A 26,280-nucleotide genomic window follows, 5' to 3' on the forward strand; every position below is an offset into this window, starting at 1 on the left:
AAATCGATGCAGACAGCTTTGATTTCCATGAGGGAGCTTAGGAAGCAAAACAAACCCCCAACATTAAGAACCTGTTTATTGCTTTCAGATGCCTGCTCACAGGCCTGTGACTTGTAAATGATTCTGGTGGAGCTGCTCTGCAGACTTGCCCAGCTCCTGGGCTGTGGTGTCAGGGAGGCAGCTCTAGGCCGTGTGAGCGATAGGAAGTGAAGGAGAAGGGAGGCTTTGAAGTCAGCACTGGGAGGGAATTATTCTTTCCCTGGGTGTGCAAGAACCTCACTCAACAAAGTCCTGCCAAAACCAGAGATTCAGATTCTGCCAGGCAATGATAAAATGCCCTCCTTCCTGACCACGGGCTGCTGTTTAATGCCACATCTCTGCCCAGGTCATCTCCAACCTCCCTCTCAGTGTGGCATCCTGTGAAGTCTGCCTTTTCCATCTGCTCCACCCCGAATCCTGCTCCCAGCTTGAGCCTGAAGAATTAAAGCATCCCTGAAGAATTAAAGCATCCCTGAAGAATTTGCCCTGTCCACTTGCCCAGTGTGTGTTACAGGAAGAGAAGCTGGGACAAGAGGTACTGGAAGGGTACAGGGAAGGAAAACTCAACATGTTCCTCTCCTGACCCCAGATGGTCCTTCTTGGTGTCATTTTTCAAGATGGGGTCAAGCGTCCAGCTGCCTGCTGGACACTGCAGTTCTGCTTTAATTATCTGAATTAGCTGAGCTCCTCTCCTCCAAAAACCCTGATAAAAACATCCTCCAGCCTCCTGTGTGCCCACGTTGAGGCAGGGCATGGATGGTGGTGGGCAGGAACCCCAGTGAAGTTGAAATTTTCGCTCTCAGTGAAGTTGGATTTTGCTGCCTTAGTCCCAGGCCAAACTATTCTTGGTTTTGGGAGAACCACAGAGCTGGGATGTGTTGCTGTTTCTGGCCCTTCCTGTTAGACGGATGAGGTGGGGATTGTGAGTTGGGCTCCAGCAGGAATGGCCTTTCCCTGGCAGTAGCTGAGGGAAGCCAGGAGAACCCAGTGATGTCTCTGCCTGGATGAGACTCCATGAGGCCACAGAGATTTTATTTCCCTCTCAGTTTTGTGTCCTGGGTGTAACACCCTCCAGACCTTATGTGGGAGGTGGAGAGAGTAGGAAAACCTTGCCAAGAGCTTTCTGGGAGCTTGGTGGGGTGGAAAGAGCTGTTTGATCATCTCCCTGCCAGCTCTGGGTCACTGGCAAAGGACTTGAGGCATTTGGCAGGAGAAGCCAAGAGACCTGGGACGTCTCTTTTTGTTCTCTTCCCAGTTCTTTGTGCAAATATTTCAGTGCACAACAGTAACTTTTCGTCTCTTTAACTGGTGTAGCTGTTCCATGAAGTCAGCTCCTCAGACACAGCTAAAATAAAAGTCCATTTATCACCAGCATCTGAACTGGGGATGGAAGTTACTGGCAGCAGTGACTGATCAGTGTTAAAATATTTGGCTTTTGGAGGAGTGATGTTCACAGGCTTCGGAATGGGTTTTCTTTGGTATTTCTGTGGCTGCCACATCCCTGAAAGTGCTCAAGGCCAGGCTGGATGGGGTTTGCAGCAACCTGGTCCAGTGGAAGGTGTCCCTGCCCATGGAATGTGGTGGAACAAGGTGAAATTTAAGGTCCCTTCCAACCCAAACCATTCCATGATTTTGGTCCAGTTACTACCAGGCAGAACTGGTGTGGTGAGCTGGCTTTGCCTCTCCAGAAATCCCTTCTGTGTAAGGATTTGTATCAACCAACCTGGCGCACTAATTTATAATTTCAAAAAATGTGGATGTGTAATGGGGGCAGAAATTTGAGTAAATGGAAGGCAGAAATCACATTGTCACCAAATTTTGCATTATTTATATTCATTTTGGAACACTGGCAGAATATAAATGTCAGACTGGGAGATTCATGCTTTCAGGGAAGAAAAATCCAAGATTCATCACAGGGCTAATCTTCACTTGGAACACAGTGTTTCAGCTGCCCCACTTCCACAAGGGACACAGCAAAGCAAGGGGAAAGGTCCAGAATTGGCAGTGATTGGAAGCTTGGGAAGAGGGGCTTCTGTGTGAGGAGAGATGGGGATTACTGGAGTTAATTAATGCACAGGGCTATTTTGACAATCCTCCTCCCCTGTGCCATATCACAGGTGCTGCAGCAAGGCTCCGTGACATTTAAGGGAAACAAAATTCCAACAGATAAAAGGAAATACTTTCTTAAGGGCTGTAATTAATGCAAGGAGATGATTGCCATGGGATGCTGGGTACAGGATCATTTGAGCTGTGTTCCAAATGAAGGGCTGCCTGGGCACTTTGTGCTGTACAAAACAGGCCCATTTTATAGTGACTGGGATAATATTTTCAAGTTAAACTCACACTAAATACTTGCGCTCATGTTTCAGGGTAGAAATGGAGGACTAGGAGCTGGGAATGATGGAGTATTTTTTTTTCCCTTTGCTCTAACACTGAACCATTAGCCTTTCCCTGAGGAGAGATATTGGTTTAGCATGAGGGAAAAAAAAAGAGTAATTTGCCAAATATCACAAATGCTGCCTGTGTTGAGTGAGCCAAATGGCTCTAAATGGAAACTGGGAAGTGCTCAGCAGGGCTGGGAGGAATATGCACTATCATAAGGTCAGCAGTGGGAGAAGCCTTGGAGAACACTGTAAGAATCAGCATCCTGTTTGTGTTGGGAGGTGCTGGGGGGTCGAGGAGCAGGACAACAAGGAAACCTTCCAGCCAGGAAAGGTGGAGGGGTTATAAGCAGTAGGAATTATCAGGGCTGTGGGATGGAGGATGCTCTTTTGAGGTCTGCTGGAGCAGTCCAGAGGTCTTACCTCATTGGGAGCCCCTGGTGTGGGCTGCCTGCAGCTCCCTGGGGCACAGCAGGGCTCTGCCCAAGGCCCAAGGACTTTGTAGCATTTATCAGGCTGGAAGCTGATCCATGGGTTTTTGAGGCATGTGTAGAATCACAGAATCCCAGAGTGGTTTGGGCTGGGAGGGACCTTAAAGCTCAACCCATTCCACCCCCTGCCATGGGCAGGGACACTTTCCACTGTCCCAGGTTGCTCCAAGCCCTGTCCAGCCTGGCCTTGGGCACTGCCAGGGAGCAGTAACAGCTTTTCTGAGCACCCTGTGCCCATGAATAAAATACACCTCAAACTCTCTCAGTTTTGCCCTCAGGATTTTATAGCCCTGAGGGATGGAGCTTGAGGCAGAAACTCATTTATTTTAAAGGCTGGAAGGAAAATTTAAAATAAATTATTTTTGAAATTATTTGAGAGAAGGGCTTAGATTTTGGACATTGAATGGCCAGGTGTTGTGCCTTTGCAAGGTGATGTTTCCAGGCTTGCTGAACACCTCAGCTCTGGAAGGAAAAGGACAAATGTGTGGAATTGATGGCCCCTGTGTGTTTTATCCATGCAAGTGGAGGCTACTCTGCTCAACTTGAGCAGCAGCAGGTTCACCAAAGCACTCTGCCAGATGTGTTGCCAAAATAAGGACTGGTTTGGCACATCCGAGGTTGGGGGAGATGGGTTTTGGTGCTGTTGAACCCTAAATCACCATTCAAATAGTGAGGTGCCAACCCACCAGCACAGTGAGCAGGTCCCTTCATCAAGTGTGGCTGGACATGGCAGGGAATGACCGAAGACAGGAAACAGAATTCACCTGGAAGGTTTCCTCCTCCTCTTTGTACACTGGGTCGTGCCTGGCCAGAGAAGTGACAAACTCAGCAGTCCTCAGTGGCTTCCTGGCCATCTGCAGCAGCCTCAGCTCAGTCAGCACAGTGTGCACCACGTCCACAACGTGTCCCTGCGTGAAGCCATCCGACACCTGGGCCAGGCAGTTGAGGTTCAGCAGCTTGGTGAGGGCCCCACCTCGCTGCAGGATGTAGTGCTTCCACAGTGCTGAGCATCAGGACATGCAAAAGAGACAATGTAAAGACAGCAATTCAAGGAAAGCAGGAGAAAGAAATTTTATTATTATTTATTTTGATGCTGGAACAAGAAAATAAGGACTATCGATCAGGAAAGCCAAAATTCAGATTTTTTTTTTTTTTTTTTTGGTGTGTGTCTTTCCTCTTCAGATTTGCAGCACAGGGGCCTTTAGGTGTGTGTGCTTTTAAACCCTTACTGATAATTTTTGGCCACCAGTCAGTACTTCTCAGCAAGTCATTAGAGTGGGGTGGGTATGTGTGTAAGAATGGAAAGAACCACTTGTGTGTACACACAGACCTGTCCAGTGCTCCCATTTGGATGTGCAGAGTTGATACCTTTACCACCAGCCTGGTTTTATTTCTCTGATCCTCATCACAGCTTATTCCTGCTGAGCTGAGGGCTGCTGGGGGGCTCCATGTCCCAAAGGCTTCCAGCTATCAGGCACGTGTTGCAAGGTGCAAATTTTCTGTGATTGGGGTTTTCTGGTTACCTGAAAGGTGAACTTAGTTGTATCTTTTAGCTGTGAACTTCTGTGACCTGATTGATTTCTTTGGGGTCGTGAAGTGGCTGAGAGTTTGCTCCCAAAGAATAGCAATAATACCAATCTTTTGGTTTGTTTTATGTTAAGTAAGGCTCTGTTTCAGAGAAATTTAGGAGAACTTTGATGTCGCCTCCTCAGGCTTTGCTTTAAAGCATTATACAGAAGTATTTGGAAAAGATTAGAAGGATTATGGATAAGAGGTTAAAAAGTTTCCTGAATGAGACATTTTGAGTCTGCTGTGCTTGAATGCTCAGATGTAGCATGAAGATGTTGGGTGGAGGTTGGTGCTGCTGGAAAAGCTGCCTTCTTCTCCCTTGGACATCAATACCACGGACTGGAGCCCATAACTATTGACAGCTCTGCACTGCATTTCTCACTCCAGCAATTGTGGTCTCCCACTTGAATCGTGCTTGTGCTCAATAAATATTGGCTGAATCACTAATTCATAAAAGAGGAATTGATGCACACAGGCAGATATTGTGTGCTGGGGCTCCTGCTGCAGTTGTGTAACACAAGGCACTGCCTTGCTTGGTGATTAATGGCAAGAAATCAGTATGGGATTGTGAATCTTCCAGTTTAATGATTTCCATTGTATATTTACTGCTCCCACTGAGCACAGATTGGAATACTCTGGTCTGTAACCAGAGGGAGGGCTGCAGCAGACAGGTAGCTGTGCACTGTGGCTTACAAGTATTTGTTATGTCATTATTTTTCTGTCAAAACAAGTTTCTTTCCTTCTCAAAGGGGATGTCAGGCACTGAAAACTGACAGGATTGGGAGCTGAAGATCCTATTTCTACAGAACTTCAGGGAAGGTTGGGGCTGAAAAACAAGACATGCACTCTCTGAATTGGGGCAAAATCAAAGAATTAAAACTACACATTCATTCTGCTTTAAAATGCCATGAATTAACTTTTTTGGGTATTCTGAAGTGTGCAGTTGAAATCCCTTGAGCTGGCCAATTTTTTGGACTCCAAATTAGTGGTGAGAGTCCCAGAATGTGACAGTTCAACCCCCAGAAGTGAGCACAGCTAAATTCAGCTGCTGTCACCTCCTTTCTCTAGGTTTTGCTCGTGTCTCCTTATCTCTCAGCAACTCCTCAGAGCTGTAACCTAACATGAAACACATGTTCCCTTGCTTGCTGACCATCTCCCATCCACAGAAAGAAAATTATGGAACTTGGGAGAGGTTTGCAATGTGCTAGGCAAACAAACTCTGTCCTGGGCTCACCCAGATGTGTGTCACCTGGGCACCTGGGCTGCCCCTGAGGGATGCAGGATGAAACTGGACTACACAATGTGTTTGTCAGAGCTTTGTAACAAGGTGACACTGGACAGAGCAAAGAGTGCTTGTGTGGCGAGGTCCCTGAGCCAAATGGGTTTTCTTTTATTGCTGTTTATTGCAGATTTCAGGGTGTTTAAAACCTCAAAACATTGGAGGTTTGTTTTATTAGAAAAGAACCCTGCTTTCCTTGAAAGCTTTGAGTCTCAATACACGGAATATTCAATGATTTTGTCAGAATTTGCATTTGATAGACCAGACATGCAAAATCAGGGATGCCTGTACAATTTCTCTTGTGATCTGTAAGCACAAAAAGTGGAATTTGTGAGAGAGAAAATTTAGTCCTCCTGACAGGGTTTGGTTTTGGAGAGGCTGAGAAGTTGTGTTGTTTAGAGTATGGAGACCAGAAATTCAAAACTGCAAACTGGAACCAGAAATTCAGAACCAATGTGTTTAAAAAAAAAAAAAAAAAAAGTGTGCTGAAATAGGGGGAGGGAAAACCAGCTGAGTTTGGTGCATACTGAACTGATAGAAAAATGTCAATTGGTGGTGAAGAGTATTTTAAACTCTTCTCCCAGCTTCCACTTTTATTATTTGGCCTTTGGAGTAGTCTGATTTAACCTACATTTTCGGGACTTGAGACACACCAGGGGCCTGACTTGAGCTGAAGGGCAGTTCTGAGGATAAGCAGCAACAAGCAGGAATTTTAAACAGTAGGATTAACGCCGAGATTGACAGAAATACTTGCCAAATCTTGTCAGGTAGTCAGGCTTGGGGATGAGAATGATTTTCTGGTAAACTTTGCAGAAAGGTCCCAGGTTGGCATCAAAGGGCCTGCGGGAGGTGCCCACGAGCAGAACTCTGTCCTTGGGTTTCAGAGCCCTCAGGAACTGGGGCAGGAGCTTTGCCAGGCGTTTGAAGTTCACCTGCAGCACGTGGAAACAGGAGAAGGAAAGAGTTGTTAACGATGCTGACAGCTCAGAGTTAATGAGCTGGAGCTGTACCTGCTGCCTGCAACAGGATTTTGGGGTTTTTTAGTACTCTGGTTGTGTTTGGTATGAGCTGGTGAGATATCAACATAAGTAGGAAGATTCTGCCTCCTCAAATTCAGGTAAACACTCAGTTCCTGCTTCTGGTTTTGTTTTTAGTGCCTTTCACTACTGAATTTATGGTCTAGTTACTCAAAGGCAGGCAGGAAACAATTAATTTAAAGAATGAAATCCTTATTTCCAGCTCAAGGAGAAATATTGCAGGGACCTGCACACCTGATGAACCTCGACAGGTAGCAAATTGTAACCTAGTTTGGAATCCTCCCAGCTCTTGGAGGTTATGATTTTCTGACTTCTAAGGGTGCAAAATACACTCCCTATTTTTTGCTGTGCTTTCTAACTTGCTGGGGCTCTGAGAACAAAGGTTCTTGGAGCTCAGGGTTCATTTCTTTGCAACAATTCACTACTTGACTTTGTAACACATTTAACTGCTACTTACAGAACAGATGAGTATTGAGCAGAACTTTTTATTGGAGAACATTTTATATCAAATATAAATATTATTTATATTTGATAATGTTCAAGTGAATATTGGCTGGAGAAGCCTAATCAGAATGTTGTGGTGTCATTACTGTTAATCAATAAGCTTTCCCACAAGTTTTGGGGTAGAGTAGCACATTTATTTTTTTTCCTAAGTAAGCCTGTCTTAATACAATACATCTGGTGGATCATTCCTCTTTTTCTCATGGTCATGCTATGCATTTCTGTCACCCTGGGATGAGCACAGTGACTGATACTTGCCTTGGCTTCTGAAGGCTGAGCTTAGCTCATCTTTCAGGATGGGGCTGGGAGTAGCCTGGTCTAGTGGAAGATGTCCCTGCCCTGCAGGAGGTGGAACAAGGTGATCTCTAAGGCCCCATTCGACCCAAACCATTCCATGATTCTCCAAAATTCCAACACTCCCAAAGCACCTCTGCCTGTTCTTCCAGGTTCATGCTCTCGCCTCTAAGTGTTGGATGTGCTGTGAACAGTTTGGGATATGTGGGATTCCGAGCCTGAAGCCAACAGACTCCCAACAAGGGCAGGTCTTGGGATGGGCACAAGGGCCAGAGGGGATACCCTGGACTCTGAAGTGGGCAGGACAGGAAAACTTTTCACACTAATGGCAAAGCAAGCAAGGATCACAAGCAATCCAGGCCATTTTGGGCCCCTAATCTTAATTTTCATCCCCATCTGCCAGGTTTTGAACCCAAGAGAAAGGTTCACTCTCACTGTTGGGACCACTAAGGGTTGCAGTGATGCCCTGTGAAGGCTGACCTAGAACAGAGACTAGGCAGAGGTAAAGAATAAAGCAGAGATTTATTGAAAGGCCTCAATGGATCCACCTTGGGCAGCACAAGAGCCCAGCCAGGGCTGCACCCAAGATGAACCAAAATGGTCACAAAAATGGTCGTGAGGTCACAGGGTCTCTCACTTTGATCAGTTCTGGTCCATTTGCATATTGGAGTTCATTGTCCAATTCCAGCTTTAGCCCATCAAGTCCCATCCTTCTTGTTTTTCTCTCTTCACATTGTTTGTGCTCCTGGGCCTGAGATTTGGATCATTTGTCCTTGGTCCCCAGCTAGAGAAGGAATTGTTTTGTCTCCCTGCTCTGTGCAGAGAGCTCACCATCCCCTCATATGAAGCTCAGAACTGCACACTAGAGCAGCACAGAATGTGAAAAACAGAAAAGCTAAACCCTGAGACATCACCTCTAGGGATCACTGCACACCCATCACCTCACCCCGCCCTGGCAGAAGGAACAGCCCCAGGCAAGGTTGGGTTGTCTTGTGTTGCCTTTCCAAAATACATTCTTGTGACCACCCCACAGACACTCTAAGAAAAAAAAGGTTTAATTTTTCACATAAAGCTCTAAAATAAAAACATTTTGCAGGCAACAGGAACTGGGGCAAATTTCTCCCTGCTGTGGTGTTGCTGTACATATGGGGCAGTATTTTACTTTTCTTTCCAATGGGGAAGCCACACAGGAGAGGAAGGAATGGAAGCAGTGGCATTAGGACTCCTGGGAGACCAAAGAAAATAATCTTTAATTTTATCTAATTAATACAGGCTCGTTGTTTTTGCAGTGGAAATCTATCCTTGTTACTTTGTTGTTCACTTTGGCTCCATCCAATTTCTCAAATTAATAGAGCTGAACAATTTGAGCTCATCTCAACTTTTAGCTTCTTGCTTCATATTTTGAAATTCTCCATTATTCCCTTTTACTTTCCAGTGCACTGATGAGCAGTGACTGGACTATTTTTAAATAAAGCAAGGATAGGTGGAAGAGAGAAGTGTGACCTCTTGGGGGCTCTTAAGAAGTCACAAGACTGTCTTAAAAGCTAAAAAAAAAAAAAAGTTAGTGAGACAAGCTATTATCAAGCAAGCTTTGGCAGGTCTGGTCATAGTGGTATGTGCTTTGTGTGGGCTGTAGTGCAACAGGAGAAATTATCTGCACTGAAATAAAGAAGAATTCACCTCTTGTTCTCCATTTGGTGCCCCTTTGGAATATATTCTCTCTGTGTCTCCAATCCACACGACTGAAGGCTGCAATTCCTTGCCCACCTAGGAGAAAATGGGGGAGAAAAGGCAAGGAGTTGATTAAAACAGCTGCAATTTCATACCTGGGAGCCTGTCCGTGTGCTTTTGAATCCAGATTTCAGCAGCTCAATTAGCCTGGCTTATTTTTTATCCCTGGGAATGTTCAGCAATCATGGATTGCTGAACAGCCTTGGCAAATCCAACCCTTTCTAGTTAGGAATGGAGCATTAAGAGCCCACCCCGGACTGGATCATTTTGTCTGCTATGCTTATCTTTAATTTGTCAGCACTCATTCAGTTGTGCTCCTGCAAAAGGAACCTGGATTTTGTGTTCAATGGAAAATCATGGTCCAAGGGCAGCTTTAGGCTGAGGCTGGGATCCCACCCTGCTTTTCTGGATGGAGAGACAGGCAAGCCATGGCTGTTGCATGAGAGGGAGGGCACTCATCATTAAGCAGAACAGTTTGTCAATCTTCTGGCTGAAACTCCAGCATTTAATTTGCAGTGAGCACAAGAATTAAATTTGAAAGGGGGGGGGGGGGGCATTGTCCAAAACTAGGTTTTCCTGCTCCAAAGTTGGAGGCACGATACCCCTGGTTCACAGCAGGATGGCAGCAATGCTACAGGCTTTTTCCACATCCTGCACTCTTCCCCATTGCTATAGAAACGCCAGAGGTTGAGCCATTCCAGAGGTTTAGACACTCTGCTGCCAAATTTTAATCACTTTCCAGTGGCTCTCAGAGTTTGCTCAGCAACAAAAAGTGACGGCTCGAGGAGTCAGTGGTAACGAGAGAGAGAGAGAGAGAGGCAGAGCTTCCTTCTATCCTGCCTTTTTCTTATTTTATTTTTTTCCTTTAATTCCCCCTGGCTGAAGCTGCTGCTTCCAGGAAGGCAGCTTACAAAACCCACGGGTTGTGTACATCACAGGCTCCTGGCTGATTGACAGCCAGGCAGGAAGAATTAAGCAGTGAGCACGCTTGCTCGCAGCACTGCGGCTGATTTTTGTGGCTGTGTTTCAAAGAGTGAGTGTGTGTGTGCAGGAGGAGTGGGCTGGGGATGGGGAAGAGCACAGAAAACAAGGGCTGCTCACTCTGTTTGCTGTGCTGCTGATGGGGTGAAGTGGAAGCAATGCCACCTTCAGCATGTGACACTTTCATGGGTGGCAACTGGTCAGTCCTAGAATATGCCAAGTGATACCTCCAAGTCCAGAACAGCTGGATTGTAGAATCCTGGAATGGTTGGGACTGGAAGGGGGCTTAAAGGTCATCCCATTCCCCCCCTGCCATGGGCAGGGACACCTTCCACTATTCCAGGCTGCTCCAAGCCCCATCCAGCCTGGCCTGGGGCACTGCCAGGGATCCAGGGGCAGCCTCAGCTGCTCTGGGCACCCTGTGCCAGGGCCTGCCCACCCTCACAGGGAGGAATTCCTTCCCAATATCGCATCTAAACCTACTCTCTGTCAGTTTAAACCCATTTCCCCTTGTCCTGTCCCTGCAGACCCTTGTAAATAGCCTTTCTCCATATTTCTTGTAGTGCATTCAGGCACTGCAAGTGATGCCTCAGGTTTAGCTTTTCTATTTTTCACATTCTGTACTGCTCTAGTGTGCAGTTCTGAGCTTCATATTAGGAGATGGTGAGCTCTCTGCACAGAGTAGGGAGACAAAACAATTCCTTCTCTAGCTGGGGACCAAGGACAAATGATCCAAATCTCAGGCCCAGGAGCACAAACAATGGTGGAATGAAGAGAGAAAAATAAGAAGGATGGAATTTGATGGGCTAAAGATGGAATTCGACAATGAACCCCAATATGCAAATGGACCAGAACTGATCAAAGTAAGAGACCCTGTGACTTCATGACCATTTTTGTGACCATTTTGGTTCATCTTGGGTGCAGCCCTGGCTGGGCTCTTGTGCTGCCCAAGGTGGATCCATTGAGGCCTTTTAATGAATCTCTGCTTTATTCTTTACCTCTGCCTAGTCTCTGTTCTAGGTCAGCCTTCACAAGGCATCAGGAGGGGCTCCAAGGTGACCCCAAAGCCTTCTCTTTCCTAGGCTAGACAATCCCAGTTGTCTCAGCCTTTCCTTGTAGGAGAGGTGCTCCATCCCTCTCATCAGATTGGAGGCCTCCACTGGGCTCACTCCAATAGGTCAATGTCCTTCCTGAGCTTTTTGCTTTGGTGGGTGGCAGGAACTCAAATATTTAGTGTTAATAGTGAAGATGAAAACAAACTAAAACCAACTTATTAGAAAAGATATCACATCCCTGGGAGCCTGTTCAGTGCCTGATGCTGCACTGGGATATAAGGGTGGGGGAAGGTTACAGAGGCTACAAAAGCTGTTGGCAGAAGTTGGACACTGCTGGTGTCTCTCTTTGTCCTTTTGGTGGGGTCACCACAGGCTGGGAGGTGCAGATATTCCTTGTTTGGCTTGGAGATGGTTTCTGTGGTGAGCAGCCCCCCTGAAATTCAGCATAGGTCTGAAATCCAATTATAACTTCATTTTTACAGGAGAATGCTCACTGTTGTGAGCTCACACCTTTCATCCTCTTTGCCCCCTTTGTTTCCCCACTAAGTGGAAATACAATTAATAACCTCAGTTTTGTCTCCTAAAGAGAGAATTTCCTGTGTTTTCTGCTTTGAGGCAAAGAGCTAAATGTAGAAAATGGCCTGCATGTGTTTGTTGCCCAGAGAAGCTGTGGATGTTCCACCCCTGGCAGTGTCCAAGGCCAGGTTGGACAATGGGACTTGGAGCAACCTGGGATAGTGGGAGGTGTCCCTGCCATGGCAGGGGTGGACCTGGATGAGCTTTAAATCCCTTCCAGCCCAAACCATTCCATGATTTTTCAGGTGTTAATAGACATTCATATAACCCAATTGCACACACTGTGTTTGAGCCTGGCTGTTTCCTCTTGGAAATCCAGATGAGACACCCAGAATCCACTGGCATCTAATTTAAATTGTTGGCAGATCTGTAGCTGCCTGTATATCCCCCTGTGAAAGTGCTCCATTTGAATTATCCATGGACAGTTTGAATCCATGGATAATTAAATGCACTGTACATAATTAATTTGTAATTGAAATTTTATTAGCTTTGCTGCAATTCCACAATTTGTTGGAGCTGCCAGCAGATGGCCCCTTAACCCTTCTAATACCACACTGAGTGAGATTGGGAAAATCATTATGGAAAAAAAAAAAACCCCAAAAATCCCTCTCATCCTGCTGTCAAGAGTCATCAAAGATCAAATAGCACTTCTGAAAGCCTTGGGTTCAACTTTTCAAACCTGGGAGCCAGAGTTTAACAGCTAAATGGTTGCACTTGAAAATGCAGGAATTTGATTCTTGCCCAGCACATGTTGCACAAGGCTCCTCCAAACTTGAATGATTTGATGGATTTTTTTTTTTTTTAAAGGCCCAAGATTTTTTGGAAGCTCAAGTTATTGCTGAAAATCGTATTGCTCTGTAGTTCATACACCCAGAAATGCTGCACTGAAACCTGTGATTAGACCTTTTCAGTGGGAGCATCACCAGGTAAATATTTCTGTGCTGCAGTGATGATGCCACTGTGTTCTGGTTTGTGAGGCAGAAAATGACTTGCTACAGGATAAATTTAATTTTTAACCTTAGGGTAACACAAGTTCAAGCTGCTTTATCACAGAAATAACTGCATATTTGAGCACTGTTGATACTTAACACTTCAAGGATCTAAGAATTCCAGCAGGCTGAGCTGCACCAAGAGCAGAATTGTTTTGGATGCTGGAAGAAAGACTCACTGTACTGTTCCCAAATTTTAGCTGTGGTGAGAGAGTCTTGTGGCATGGAAATGCTAAACACACAGAGAATTCTGTCAGTATACCAGGACAAGCTCCTCAACTTGCCAGAACAATGGTCTGGCTGAAGGGACAATACAGCAGTGCTAATGAACATGAATCAGTGGGAAAAAATTAAATTATTGGCAGACTTCAAAATTCTGTTGCCCCTAAATGCTGGGGTTGTATCATTTAATCTAAATAAACTCCATCATATCCCTTTTTTGGGTGTAACACTTGAACAGTCACCTCTGAGTTGCTAAAGAGCAGACCCGAAGAGGCTGATAAGAGTCCCTGAGCACTGACAGTGTTGAAATATTTCTGGACAGTATTTCTTTCTGTGGGCCTGCACAGCACACACCAAGCTGCTGACACACACACACACAGCTTCCCTGCTGGCATTTCCTCCTGGCCACCTCTCCCCCAACCTTTTAGCCTGGCCAGAGCTGCTGTAATAAGGTTTCCCCACGTGTGGCTTGGGGCACAATGTGCTTTCTGTGTGCTCTGTGGCCCCAGAGAGGGGATGAACCCCTGGCAGGGGCTGTGTCCCTCTGCTAGTGATTAACCCCCTGGCTGCTTCGTGCTTGTCATTTTTATTGCCCTGCAGCTAAACCTCTGAACTACCTGGGCTTTTGTGTCACTGAGTTGTGCATTCTCCCCTCTCCCCTCGCTCCTTTCTGGATCTGATTTTGCTTCCATGCCTCCTTCCTTGCATCTTTCCTGTATTTTATGGGGACGTAGGAAAGCCAATTGGCACAAGCTGGCAGCTCAGGCTGGGAAATGGGGCTTAATTGAAATAGTCCAGTGTGGAATACTTCAATTAATATTGAAATATTAAACAAATAATATTTCAATAAATTGTTATATAATGTTACATTGAAATAAATAATATTTAATATTGAATTATTAAAGAAACAATATTTCATTAAATTGTTGCATGATATTACATTGAAATAAATAATATTTCAATGTTTTGTTGAAACAAATAATATTTCAATGTGGAATATTCTGGTTCACGCTTCAAGGGTGAGTTCTGTTTTTTGGGGGGGGCATTTCTCTGCTGGAGACAGATCCTCCCCTTTCTGCTGTGAAGCAGAGCTGACCTGGCAGGATTTGCTCAATGGAGAACACAAGTGCTCAAGCTGGTGTTTGCAGCCTCTTTCAATAGTTTTCCTATTCAATATCCATCTCCCTTACATTTCCTCTGAATAGGCAGATTGAAATGTTGGTGTTTTCCTGCTCTGGTATGAGAAGTCATTTCCTCTGAATGACATTAAAATGCCTGCCTGGAGTAACACTCAAGCCTCTCTTGGATCAGGGCTGCTGCGTCTCCTGTGAGTCCCCTCCCTGAAAAGGGGAGGGGGAAAAAAAAGAATTTGGCTTTTGCATCTGAAACAAATTAAAGTTTCATTTTTTCCCCACTCCTATTCACTTGTTTAGGGCGTCTCCCACGAAACAAGTGCCAGCAGCCAACACTTCAGTTATGGAAGGAAAGTTTCCTAATGGTCATTTTATGCTCTCCAGAGCTTGCTTTCTTTACAGAAACCCTTTTGTTTGCACATAGGACAGGTAATCAAAAGTGTGAGGTGACTTCACCTTTATCACAGAGCACCATGAATCCTTATTTACTAAATCCCGGTGTTTAACAGCGGTTGTGTGGATCAGAAGATAAGAGGCAAAGAGCTGTCATGTTTCCTGTCATTCACCCACAACTTGCAGTGGCAGGTCTGTATTTTGCTTGACTAACTCTCCATAAAGGCACTTCTGGGGAGCTGCAGTACAAAGCTGCCTTGACAACAGTTGCTGTTTCCAAAAAAGCTGCCCAGAAGTGTCTGATTATGGAGATTTGGGGCATTTTCGGTGATCTCTGCACACGGGCCCTCAGATGGGGGGGTACTGTGCTGGGTCAGGTAAGACTGAGAGCTGGGAATATTAACTATAAAATGTCAGCTGCAAGCTACCAACTATTTCCATGGTTTGTCTGCCACACGTGCCACTGCCCAGTGTAGTCTTACAGTAATCCAAATAACCTGATTTTTTGTACCATGGTGGTACAAAAGGGGAGGGCAGTTACCACTGTTTAGCTTTCTCTTGTCAAGGAATTTATTTGGAATGTGTGTTGTTTTCTTCAGCTTGGGTAGCAGTGATTCCTGCAGGATATAGGAGATTCCTTGTCCTTTGGTTCCTCATTAAACTTTCTCCTTAATACACAAACAATTTTCTTTGTTGCTACTTGTGCCCATTTCTTTTTGTCCCATCTCTGTGCACCTCTGGGCAAAGTCTGACTCTGTTCTCTGTGTTATCCCATGAAAACAGCAGCTAAACTCCCACTCGCTCCAGCTTTATTTTAGCCCCAAACAGCTGGATTTGTCCAGATGTGTCTCACACTCCTGCCCCTTATCTCCACAGCTCTCCTCTAGAGCTGTTTGCCAAGCCTGTTTTAACAGGGCAGCCCAATACTGGACACAATGTCCAGTTTTGGTCTCACAAATGCCCAATAACAGGGAATAATTAACCATTTTAAGGTGTTTGCTATATTCTTGCTGGTACAGGCAGGTATTTGGCTGAGTTACTGCTGCTGGACTGGAGCAGAGAGAGGGGGAATGAGGCACATTTGGCATTGTCAGGAATAAAGAGGTGGAATTTAACTGCAGAGGTGAGAGCCTGTGTGGGAGCAGGATTGTTTCCAGCCTGGCTCTGAGAACCTACAGGCCCTGAGCTGAAATCCTCAGCAGGTGGGGATGTGCTGGTGATCAGCCATGGGGACAGAAGGTGATGGGAGAGCTGAAACCACCAAGGAACTGGGAATGCAAATGCAACACAGTGGATTTGAATGCTGCTAGGACAGGCCAGTGTGGGGTCACAGAGTCATAGACTGGCTTGGGTTGGAGGGACCTCAAAGCCCATCCAGTGCCACCCCTGCCATGGGCAGGGACACCTTCCACTGTACCAGGCTGCTCCAAGACCTGTCCACCCTGGCCTGGAACAATTCCAGGGGTCCAGGGGCACCCACAACTACACTGGGCACCCTGTGCCAGGGCCTGCCCACCCTCCCAGCGAAGGATTGAACACCCAGGAAAGAGAAACCCTGTGCTGTGCCATTGGCTGTGCTGTTGAAGCAGCAGGGTTTGCAGCAGTGCTGCAGTTGGAACAAGTCACCTTTTGGTGAGCAAGGGTGCCAGGGATGCTGTGCCTCCTTTGCTGTGCCTGCAGCAGTGACTGCTCAGCATTCCCACTCTGTCTCCATGGCTGCTCCAGGTAAATTCATCCTGGGCTGTGACAAATATGATCCATCACCTGGGAAAGCTTCACCATTGGGGAAACACAACAGCCCTGGACAGCCCTGATTCCATGTGACTGTGAGCAACTCCAAGCCACTACTCACAGGGGTTCACTAAAGTGTCACTGTCCTTTGCAAGAGTTAAGTAGAGAGAAATAAGCTTGGATTGCTCCCTATGATTTTGAGGAAGGGGTTGGAGAGTGTTTCCAGTTATTTTTAATTAATGTGGGAAAATGTAAGGGTTTGAATGTACCTGTGTAGGCACACAGATACACGATGTGTGTGTGTATTCTTATTAATGTGTACAAATACACATTTTTTGCATGTTCCTCTTATTGTTCATATTATTTATATGCAAGTATACAAAAAACCCCTTGCTATCTTCAGCTGGAACTTTGTGCAGGAGTACAAAGGCTTCCCTCATTCCTCCTTTGCTCAAAGCCCTTGTGCTCTAGCAGGGACTCTGTGAGGGCAGGGACTGGCCTGCAGCAGAGCTGAGCTGTGCCATGGATGAGGGCAGAGAAATGGAGTGCAGAAAGGTGAAACATGCAGAGAAGAGGGAGTGTTAGCTCAGGATAATGGCTCTAAATCCTGTCAGGGGGTAGCAGGCCCAGTGCCAGTGCCACAGCATCACAGGTGTGTGATCACAGCACCATCACCCTTCCCTTGGCATGGCCTCCTCGGGGGTGGCTTTGCTCCTGGCTGTTCTGTGAATGGAGGCACCTGTCACAAAACCTGGATTCCATAAAATACAGCTGATAAATCCCCAGCAAAGCCAATTTTAGTAGACCACTGACACTGGAAAAATATTCCCTTTGGCTTTTTCCCCCTCTTTTTTTTTTTTTTTGGTCTGGAAATTTTTACCAGCTCCCATCCAGAGCAGAAATGCTGAGGACTTAGAATCTGGAAGAAATCTTGCCAGGATAGTGTATTTTTAATTTTTTCTTTTTTTTTTTTGAGGAGGGTTTGGGCTATGTTCTTCACAGTTCATATGCCTGCTTTCATTTCCAGACTTCTCATACATTTCTGTTCCTGTAATCCTGAACCAGGATTCCTTCTTTTGAAGAACTTGCTGATAGGTAAACAGAGAGCAATATAGGGGAGAGAGCTCTTGTCCAGCAACAGCCCCAGAGAGGAAATTTCTGACCACCCCAAGCCTAGCATTTGATTAAATGCTGCATGGCAAGCATTCCTGGCTGATGTGCACATAAACAGAGAACAGAATTTTCTTTATCTGTGCTGCTTTTCATATTCAAGGTAACACAAAGCTCCCATAAATCTTAATGTGAAAAATGTGGCTGCTCCCAGTGATTTCTCCAGGGGCATTAAATCCTCTGCAGAGCTGCACACACTGGCTGTCAACAAGTGGTTTCACAGAATCACAGACCCATTTTGGTTGGAAAAGACCTCTAAGCTCAAGTCCAACCTTTGACTTATCACCCACCACCTTTCAGCCATCCCAGAGCACTCAGTGCCACATCCTGTCACTCCTTGGACACCCCCTGGGACGTCCAAGCACCCCCTGGGCAGCCCTTTCCATGAAGAAATTCCTCCTGATGTTTAGAACACTTGAAGGCAGGGAAGGAACTCCAAATTGGGTTGAGCAGCTTTGCTCAAGCTGTGCATGTTCCTTGTTACGGAGTAACAACAGTTCCCTCTTTGTCCCACAAAAGAACTGGACCACCTTGAGAACTCCCCACCTTGAGAATCATGTGAAGCATCATTATGAGGCCCTCCCTGCCTGGATACTTCCCAGTGTTGGAAGGAGTGAGGCTGAAGAGGTTGGATCCTGTTTCTGTGCAGATGGCATGGACCAACATTTTCTTTCCAACACCAGCAGGTCCTGTCAGCAGCAGGGATTTCACCAGAGGAGCATTCTCATGGACAGTTTGGGAACCTGTAAAAAGTCATAAGGCACTATTATTGCTTTCATTTAAATCTGCCATAAAGGTAATGGAATGATTCCTCCTTTTTTATTCACCATAAATAATTGATAACATGAATTAATTGTTTCCTTCCTATGGCATGAGTCCTATTGAGTTCAATTCTGTATAACCTGAGCTGAGAGCCCAGCAGAATTAACATCTCTCTTTGGAACAAGACTCACCCACCCTTATTTGCACCTCCTGATGGGAAAACTTCACTTTTAAACCCATGTGAGCTAAAAGAATGATTTTGAGAGTAGAGGAAATGCCAGTGCCAGGGTTGCTGTGCTTCCTTTGCTGTGCCTGCTCAGCATTCCCACTCTGTCTCCATGGCTGCTCCAGGTAAATTCATCCTGGGCTGTGACAAATATGATCCATCACCTGGGAAAGCTTCACCATCGGGGAAACACAAGCACAGACAGATTTAGGTGGTTGATGGGGATGGAACTTGTCTTCCCTGCAGCTGCCACCACATGAACTGGGAACAGGTGAATCTCCAGAAATGTCAAATGTTTTATCCATGCCCACTTTGCCTCGATGCCCAAAGATGTGCTGTGTCAATGGTGGTGACGTTTACATGTGTTTGAAAATCTCTGTGAGCATCCACTGCATCTGGAGGACTCTCAGCCTGGTGTCCATCCGATTGTGGGAGTGAAACTGGCCCCAAAACTGATGGGCTGCAGAGGGAGCCTTTGCCTCAGCCTGGAGAAGCCCTCTAGGTTAATGGGGATGGCTGCTATTTAAAACAAATCCAATCAAGGTGGTTATCTGTGTCCTAATGGTTTAGCATCCCAAATAAATGACAGGGAACTGAGCACAGAGACAAATGCCATTATTCCAGCATGGTGCAGGGTGTAGGAAGTTGTCAGCCACCCAGGCTTTATTAATATTTGGTCATTCCACAGCAATCCATTACTATTGCACAAAGATTTATTAGGAGGGGAGCAGCAGACTCCTCTGTGTTAAAGATGAAGTATAGCTTCTACTATTCTTTCTCCTTTCAGCTGCTTGTAATTTTCTTAATGCCATTTAAGCTGGGGCTTTCCTTGCCATCAGGTGGCTATTTTGAGAAAAACTTTCACTTCTGTGATACACAATTATCTCATGATGAACTAGTTTGGAGACCAATTAAGTGAAATGTCATCCGTAACAGATCACCCCATAGGTGAAACCATTCCTGTACCTTTTTCTTTTTTTTTTTGGCTCATGTAATAGGCTTTGCTACTCAAAGGCATTTTTCAAACTGCTCTTGCAAGTACCTTTTGTTTGTTTAACTAGTCCAGGGTCTCCTCTCCCTAGAATTTTTGCCAATTGTATAAATGGCAGAAAATTTATGGGTTCTCTTGATTAAGGGGTGTCTCAGGGCTTGATTTCCCTAGATCAGATGGTGTCAAAACATAGCTTTGGAGGAGTTTGGGGATATGTGAAATACATGGCGCAGACGGGGTAACTGCTGAGCTCTCTCAGCTGATTGCAGACCTTCAGCCTTACCCCAAACCAGCTGAGGGTGTTGTTCCAGGTGGGAAGAGCCCCATCCAGGCTGAGGAAAGAATAACCTGAGCACTTTGGAAGGAGGGAAACAGAGAAGTTCTGTGTCAGCTTTGCTCTGTGTTCTAGGGTGGGAGGCAGGCAGATGTTGGTGATTTTGCCCTCTGAAGGGGATGAGCGGACACTGACACAGCCTGGAGGAGTTAAAATCTCCCTGAGATCCACTCAGGAATGGAAGAGGATGCGAGTGAAGTATTGAGGCTTGAAAATCCCATCAGGAGTGGAAAGGGACACAAACGAGGTTTTGAGTAAAGGCCCCTGAGACAGGCACTTCTTGCAATCGCTGGAGTTTGGCACAATGCCATTCCCAAGTGAAACATGGGATAGATTTTACATTAAAAGCAGACAACCTGACCCAGCAAAGCCTTGCTAGATATTGGCTAAGCCTGGCATTAAAACTGCAAGGGCATTTACAAGTGTTCTCTGCGATGCACAAAATGTATCCAGACTAATTCCTCCAACGATTGCATTGTGCAGCACTGAGTAACATTAGCCAGCTTGTAAAAGGTAAATTGCAACCTTAGCCCTTCCCTTAACTTGATTAATTTTGATCACTGGAGCTTGTTTTAGCTATTATCTTTCCCAAGTGGGTTCCCTTTATGCGCTGCCATTCACAAACTGTTGCCATGCAAACAGAGATGGGCTGGGGAGGGGATACCTGCCTCTCTGCACTGTTCAAGTCATCCAGCCCTCGCTCTGAAGGCTTCATTGAAAAACAATTAGACTGCAAAATGCTTCAGATTGCCACTAATCAACCCTGTCAAAGGCAGTAAAATGCAGTTTCTGGCAGGAAGCAAAGCCCCAGCGTGTTCAGCCCTCTGGTATGCTCTTACCCAAGGGCAATATTCCATAGAGTGCCACAAGCTGTCTGACTTCTGGGATGGAGGGCAGGGGCTGGGCACCTGTCTCACGAAGGATGCTCCTCAGACAGTCGTAGTAGCCTGTGAGGAGGAAGCAGGAGCTCAAAAAATGTGCCACTGTTGTTGTAGAAAGCATAACTCGGGGAATGAGGAGCTGCCACAGCACAGGGCTGTAACACACACTCAGCAGAGCCGGGCTCAGGGACACAAACTGGGCAATATTCTGGTGGAATGTGGCTCTGAGAAAGGTGAAGTGCAAAGGGAAATTGGAGCTGAGCAGGCTGTGGAAGTTGTTCAGCAGAGAGCAGACGGTTTCCAGTAACCTTTGAAAGAAACTTTGTGGAGAAGAATCATTAGCAGCGCCATAAATCACACTGCTGGCAAAGGATTCCTGGATTTGGGATTTTGCAGGGCTAGAATCCCAGTGAACCATGAGCTCTCAGAAGGATTTCAAAAAGGGGGAAAAGCTATTTTAACAAGCTTTTCCCTGGCTGGGTCCCATCTCAGCTCCTCGCTGTGTTAGACGTGTAAGCGTGTCACCTCATTTGGTGGGGCTCTCTGCTTTGCACTTCACCTCTTCTTTATTTTTCCCCCCCTTTTGTTCAAAAAAAACCTCCACAAAACAACCCAAGGAGACTAAAAATTCCTGACATGGACTGAAATGATTTAATCTTGCCTTGCCTCTGGTTGCAGAGCTATAATCACATTGCTTTCCCTGTCAAAGTCCATATCCAAGCAATGTTGGAGAACAAAGATACAGGAGGATGGGCCACAAGCAGGAAAACCAGTTGTGATGTAGTCAGTGATTATTTTTAGCATAAATTACATATCATTATGGTGATTATTATTGAAAAATAATAATATCTTATGTTTTACTGGAGATAAAAAGGCAGAGGGCAAGAGGCCTCTGGAGCAGAGGCAAATTAGCAGTGGTTAAGAGCAAAAGTGGAGGTATAATTTGGGGGCAAAAAGGCAGACAAGCTCTGGTGCAACTGCCCCCTCCCCTCTCAAGAATAAAATTAATTTCAGGTTTTATCTTTTATTTAAGGAGAAATCAAAAGAACAGGATAGGAATTAATCTTCACAGATTTAATTAGAAGGCATCAAAGGGTTTAATTGCAACTGCACATAAATCACAGTGGATATTCTCTGACTAATTTAGATAAGGTCACCAAGAAAATTAGTTCAGTGATGTCAGTTTGTCATAGAGGGGGGACATTTCGGTCCTTTACTGGCTGTGTAGCACAGTTCCATTCTTTGTCCTTTCCCCAGGAATTGGAAGTGACCTTCCTTAGGCTCCAGCCCTGGAAGGCTGAGCAGATGAAGGCTTCTTTCTCTGCAGGCTTTGATTGTGTCCTTGGAGCCTTCAAGAGAGTTTTTCTGGATTTCAAAAAATGGTTGGAGATGTGTTGTTTTAAAAGCATTGGGGGAGGGGGGGGAATGTTTGTTGGACAAAAGTGACCTTGATAGGTTGGGAGAACAAAGGCAGAATGAAAATCTTCCTTTAGCTGGTTGTCTTTAATGAACATGAAATGGATGGGACACTTAATTGAGAGAATTCAAACTCTTCAGAGGAATGGGCAGAGGCTCTGGAGGCTGAACTGGGGCTTCTAAGAGTTTACATAAACATGGCATTTGGGGGTGATAGAAGAAAATTTGTCCTTTCTGCCTTGGCCTTGTATTATCAGCCTGTAGCACTTCTGCTTCTGGATAGCTGGAAATGCAAACCACGGCCTTTGAAACACCTGAATCTTGGGTTTTTTTTGCTGTTAAGATGCTGTGATTTTACTGTGTGCCACCAAATGTTTGTGGGCATGGTGGCAGACCCCACTAAAGTCTGCAAATGTGGGGTTTGGGGGTTTTTTTACCCTTTTTTTTTTTTTTTCCCTGTAGAGCATAGATAAGCAGGTCTGGCTGCAGTTGCAGCTAACAGAAACCAGACAAGAGGAGTGTGAAATGCAGAACTAGGCAGAGACACATCTTACTCAAATGAAGGGCCAGATATGCCTCAAAGCACTGCTCAAGGTTCATGGGCAGTCTGGGAGGTGCAGGGAAGGGGCTGAGTCTTTACAAAAGACAACAAAAGAAGGTACAATTTTTGCTGCTCTCTGGGAAATATTCTGCATTATGGATTATGACCCCTGCACTGTTAGACTGGCACTGTCTTGCCACTGCCTGGCAAGGGCTCCTTAAAGGGTGTTCTGGTTCCACCTCAGAGTGGCTGTGACATCCACAACCCTTCAAGGCTGCTGGTGTTGCTGCCTGGAGTTAAACACCAGCTCTGCAAACAGGTCCTGGCTTCATTAGCAGAAGTGAAAGCTCCTGAGCAGCCTTGATTTGCATACCTGGCTTTAGATATTCAAAGTGCAGTGACTTGAACTCAGTCCTGGCTGAAATAGGGGTCAGTGAAGGTGGAGGGGCTGGAGGTTTGACCAAACACCACGTTTGCTCTAAAATGGGTACTTTACCAATGTAGTCAGAGAGATTCACGTTCTTGACTTGGATGACCAGTCCTTCTTCTGCAAGCTCCTGGTACAGGGAATCAATGGCCCTACAGGCAAGAGACATCACCCAGAAATGTCAGGAAAAGCTCAGTGCTCTCAGAACTGAGCCAGCCTGGGAGTTATTTGTTTCCCCAGCTTTATAAATGCCCACTGTGGCTCAGAGGTAGCACGATTAGTGCCATCGGTGTGAAATCAATAAGCACAGTTTCTGTCTTGTGCTGAGCAATATCCTTCCCTCCCTCACAGGCTGGGTCCCCCTCTCCTGCTGACTCCATTTACCCATTTCAGGTGATGCCAGATCAGTTATGACTTGTGTAATGGGCTCATTCATTAATATCAATTACTGGGAAATTATTTTTAAATTACACAATAATGGCAATCCTAACACTACTATACCTGTTCACCCAGCTCTCCAATTAGTACTAATTCATTAATTCTTCTTGGAATTTATTGTGTTGGCAACAGACAGCCTCATCTCTCTGGGAACACACTGAGAATGCCTTGCTCCACCATCAACAGGGCTGTGGTCAGAGGGGGATTGGAGCAAAAAAGTCCAGTGGTAGTGTAGCCCCATCCCTGGCAGTGCCCAAGGCCAGGCTGCACAGGGCTTGGAGCAATCTGGGGTAATGGAAGGTGTCCCTGACCATGGCAGGGGTGGCACTGGATGGGCTTTAGGGTCTCTTCCCAATCCAAACCAGTTTGGGATTTCATCAAATGGGCAAAAGGTCCCCAGTGGAAGTTTCTCCCTATCTCCATTAGTGGCTGGCAGTAGGTCCAAATAATGAAGGAGTTAAAACACTTAAATTTGTGTGTGGTTTTCTATTGATGTGGATCTTCTCTAAGCTCTCTTTTGGAATTCTAAGTATTAATGTCAAGGACACTTCTGGCACTTGGTTTTATAGAGTAATACTGCTTCCAGGATGATGTAAACTGAATAAACCTGTCGGAAATTCTCAGTGCATTGACAGCATAAACAATATTGATTTTAGTCTTTTTAGATCTCTCAGTGTTTTTCCACAATTTTCACATTCTTTCCCCTCAATTATTCTGTCTTTCTCGCCTACCTTAATTGGGATGTCCTGGTCTGGCTACAATAAATATATTTAATAGTGCCTCTCAGCTGGCTAATAAACCTACAGGTATAATTTGAGGTCTGCAGCCTTTTTTCCATTTCAGCTGAGGAGTTTTATGTTTATGAAGTCTTAGTGGCACAATTAATGTAGGAGTAGCAATAAGCAAATCCAAAATTTAATGCACCTTCAACAAGGTTGATTTTGCTGCTCTGACTCTTGCTTTCATCCTCAGTGGTTTTATGTTGGGAATGCATCATAAAACAGGCAGAAGGTGGAATGGGACTAACCTGGCAGCTCTGGTGGGAGCAGGACTTCTACTTTTCCTGGTTTATTATTTTTACTGTGCCAGTTAAATGATGCATGTCCCCTGCAAGGGAGGGTGATGTGACCAATCTTTGCTGACTGAAGCCCCCTGTGCCCCCTTCACTGGGCCAAAAGGGAGATTTTGAATCTCAGTTATTCATCCCCTCTCTGGGTTATTTCTGAAATGCTCAGCAGGGAAGAGCAAAGCAGGGAGCCAAAATGCCAGATAAAAAGCCAGCTACTAAAAAGTTCATGTTTTCAGCTGGCTGCATGGTAAGTTTATATCTAAAGAAGCAGGTATGTGCAAGAGCAGTTTTAAAAGCAGGGAATATATCAGACTTTGGCACTGTTCTGTAGGAGAGGTCCTGCTCTGTTATAATCCATGAGACATGGATTTTAAATATTTGCTTGGAGGTGTTTTCTAAATGTTTAAACATATTTTAAAGCAGGTAAAGAGATCATTGGCTGATTGTGTGGTGCCAGCACCCAAGTGATGGAGTCCAGGTCTGGCTGTTCTTGCACAAATGGGTTTGTGGGGTGAATTTCACTGATTGTGTTTGGCATTGTGCTGTTCTCCAGCCCTGCTCCTGGATCAGTTGCTCCCTGTGGTGATGTGCACAGGTGAAAAATGGCTGGATTATCAGGGAACATATCACTCTCATTGAAAATGGCAGGGCAGAAGAAGAAATCCTCTCAGATCCTCCAAATAAAATAGGAGTGCTTCAAAGAGCAAGGGTCCACAAGAAGTGGCCAGGTCTGCCAGGACTCTTACTGATCCATGAGACTGATTTATGGCATGTACACTACAGCTCAGCCATGGAGGGGATTTGGGGAGTGCAGGGGCCTGCCTGCAGCCTCCCTTATTGGGATGGAAAATCTGAGAGTCAACAAACCAGCCAGGTGCTTCTGCACCTGCAGAGAGGGGGAAAGAGGCACCCAGGGCCAATCTCCTGCTGAAATGCTGCAGGTACTTAGCTCTGCCAACTGCAGTTCACCTGCCTGCAGGGGATGGGACTGGTCCTGGTGGTGTGTGGCAGCAGAATGGGGATTTGAATTTGTGTCTGGTGGTGAAGGTGAGGAAAACCAAGGCTGATAATGGAGATGTAATGCTGAGAGGGTCTCCTTACCTGTCAGGAGTCAGATCTCTCTCCAGCTCAGATATCTTTTTCTTTGCAGGTGTCCTGTCTCCCTGAGGACCACATAAGCAAGCAGGAGTTAGTGACTCTAGCACAGATAAATATTTTTGGATGTACTGCAGCAAAGTGAGTGCCAGAACAGCCAATGTTTCAGTGTTTGAATGTAGCCCAAAGGGAAAAACCATGTCCTTAACCAGCAGTGCCACTGCTACATAGGAAAGCATCCCAGGGTCATTTTGCTCCAAGGGAAGAAGCTTCTCTCCTTCCTTTTTCTTGGATATTAGGCTTTTTTTTTTTTTAATTGGCACAGCTGCCCAGGGCAGAGATGGAATCCCCAGCCCTGAAGGGATTTAAAAGCTGTATGGATGTGGGACTTGGGGACATGGTTTAGTGGTGGCCTTGGCAGTGCAGGTTAAGGGCTGGACTTGATGATCTCTCGGAGACCTTTTCCAGTTGTATGATTCTTATTCCATGATTTTTCTGGAACCCAGTTCTGTGGGTGAGGGGGGATAT

General features: G+C 45.6%; 1 protein-coding gene across 1 annotated transcript in view; it reads right to left on the bottom strand.

Annotated features, from left to right (window-relative positions):
- The window catches only part of IQCA1 (IQ motif containing with AAA domain 1), a 96,705-nt gene that overhangs the window by 475 nt on the left and 69,950 nt on the right, over positions 1-26,280 (bottom strand). Inside the window, exons 12-18 of the mRNA XM_041399545.1 lie at positions 25,759-25,820; positions 23,220-23,302; positions 20,725-20,832; positions 18,119-18,315; positions 9,272-9,358; positions 6,514-6,691; positions 3,676-3,914 (exon numbers count right to left, since the gene is read on the bottom strand). Of these exons, the coding sequence (XP_041255479.1) occupies positions 3,676-3,914; positions 6,514-6,691; positions 9,272-9,358; positions 18,119-18,315; positions 20,725-20,832; positions 23,220-23,302; positions 25,759-25,820 (954 nt within the window). The remainder of the gene's footprint in view (positions 1-3,675; positions 3,915-6,513; positions 6,692-9,271; positions 9,359-18,118; positions 18,316-20,724; positions 20,833-23,219; positions 23,303-25,758; positions 25,821-26,280) is intronic.

The sequence above is a fragment of the Onychostruthus taczanowskii genome, unplaced genomic scaffold (assembly GCF_017590055.1).
Source record: "Onychostruthus taczanowskii isolate IOZ18803 unplaced genomic scaffold, ASM1759005v1 scaffold164, whole genome shotgun sequence".
NCBI lineage: Eukaryota > Metazoa > Chordata > Aves > Passeriformes > Passeridae > Onychostruthus > Onychostruthus taczanowskii.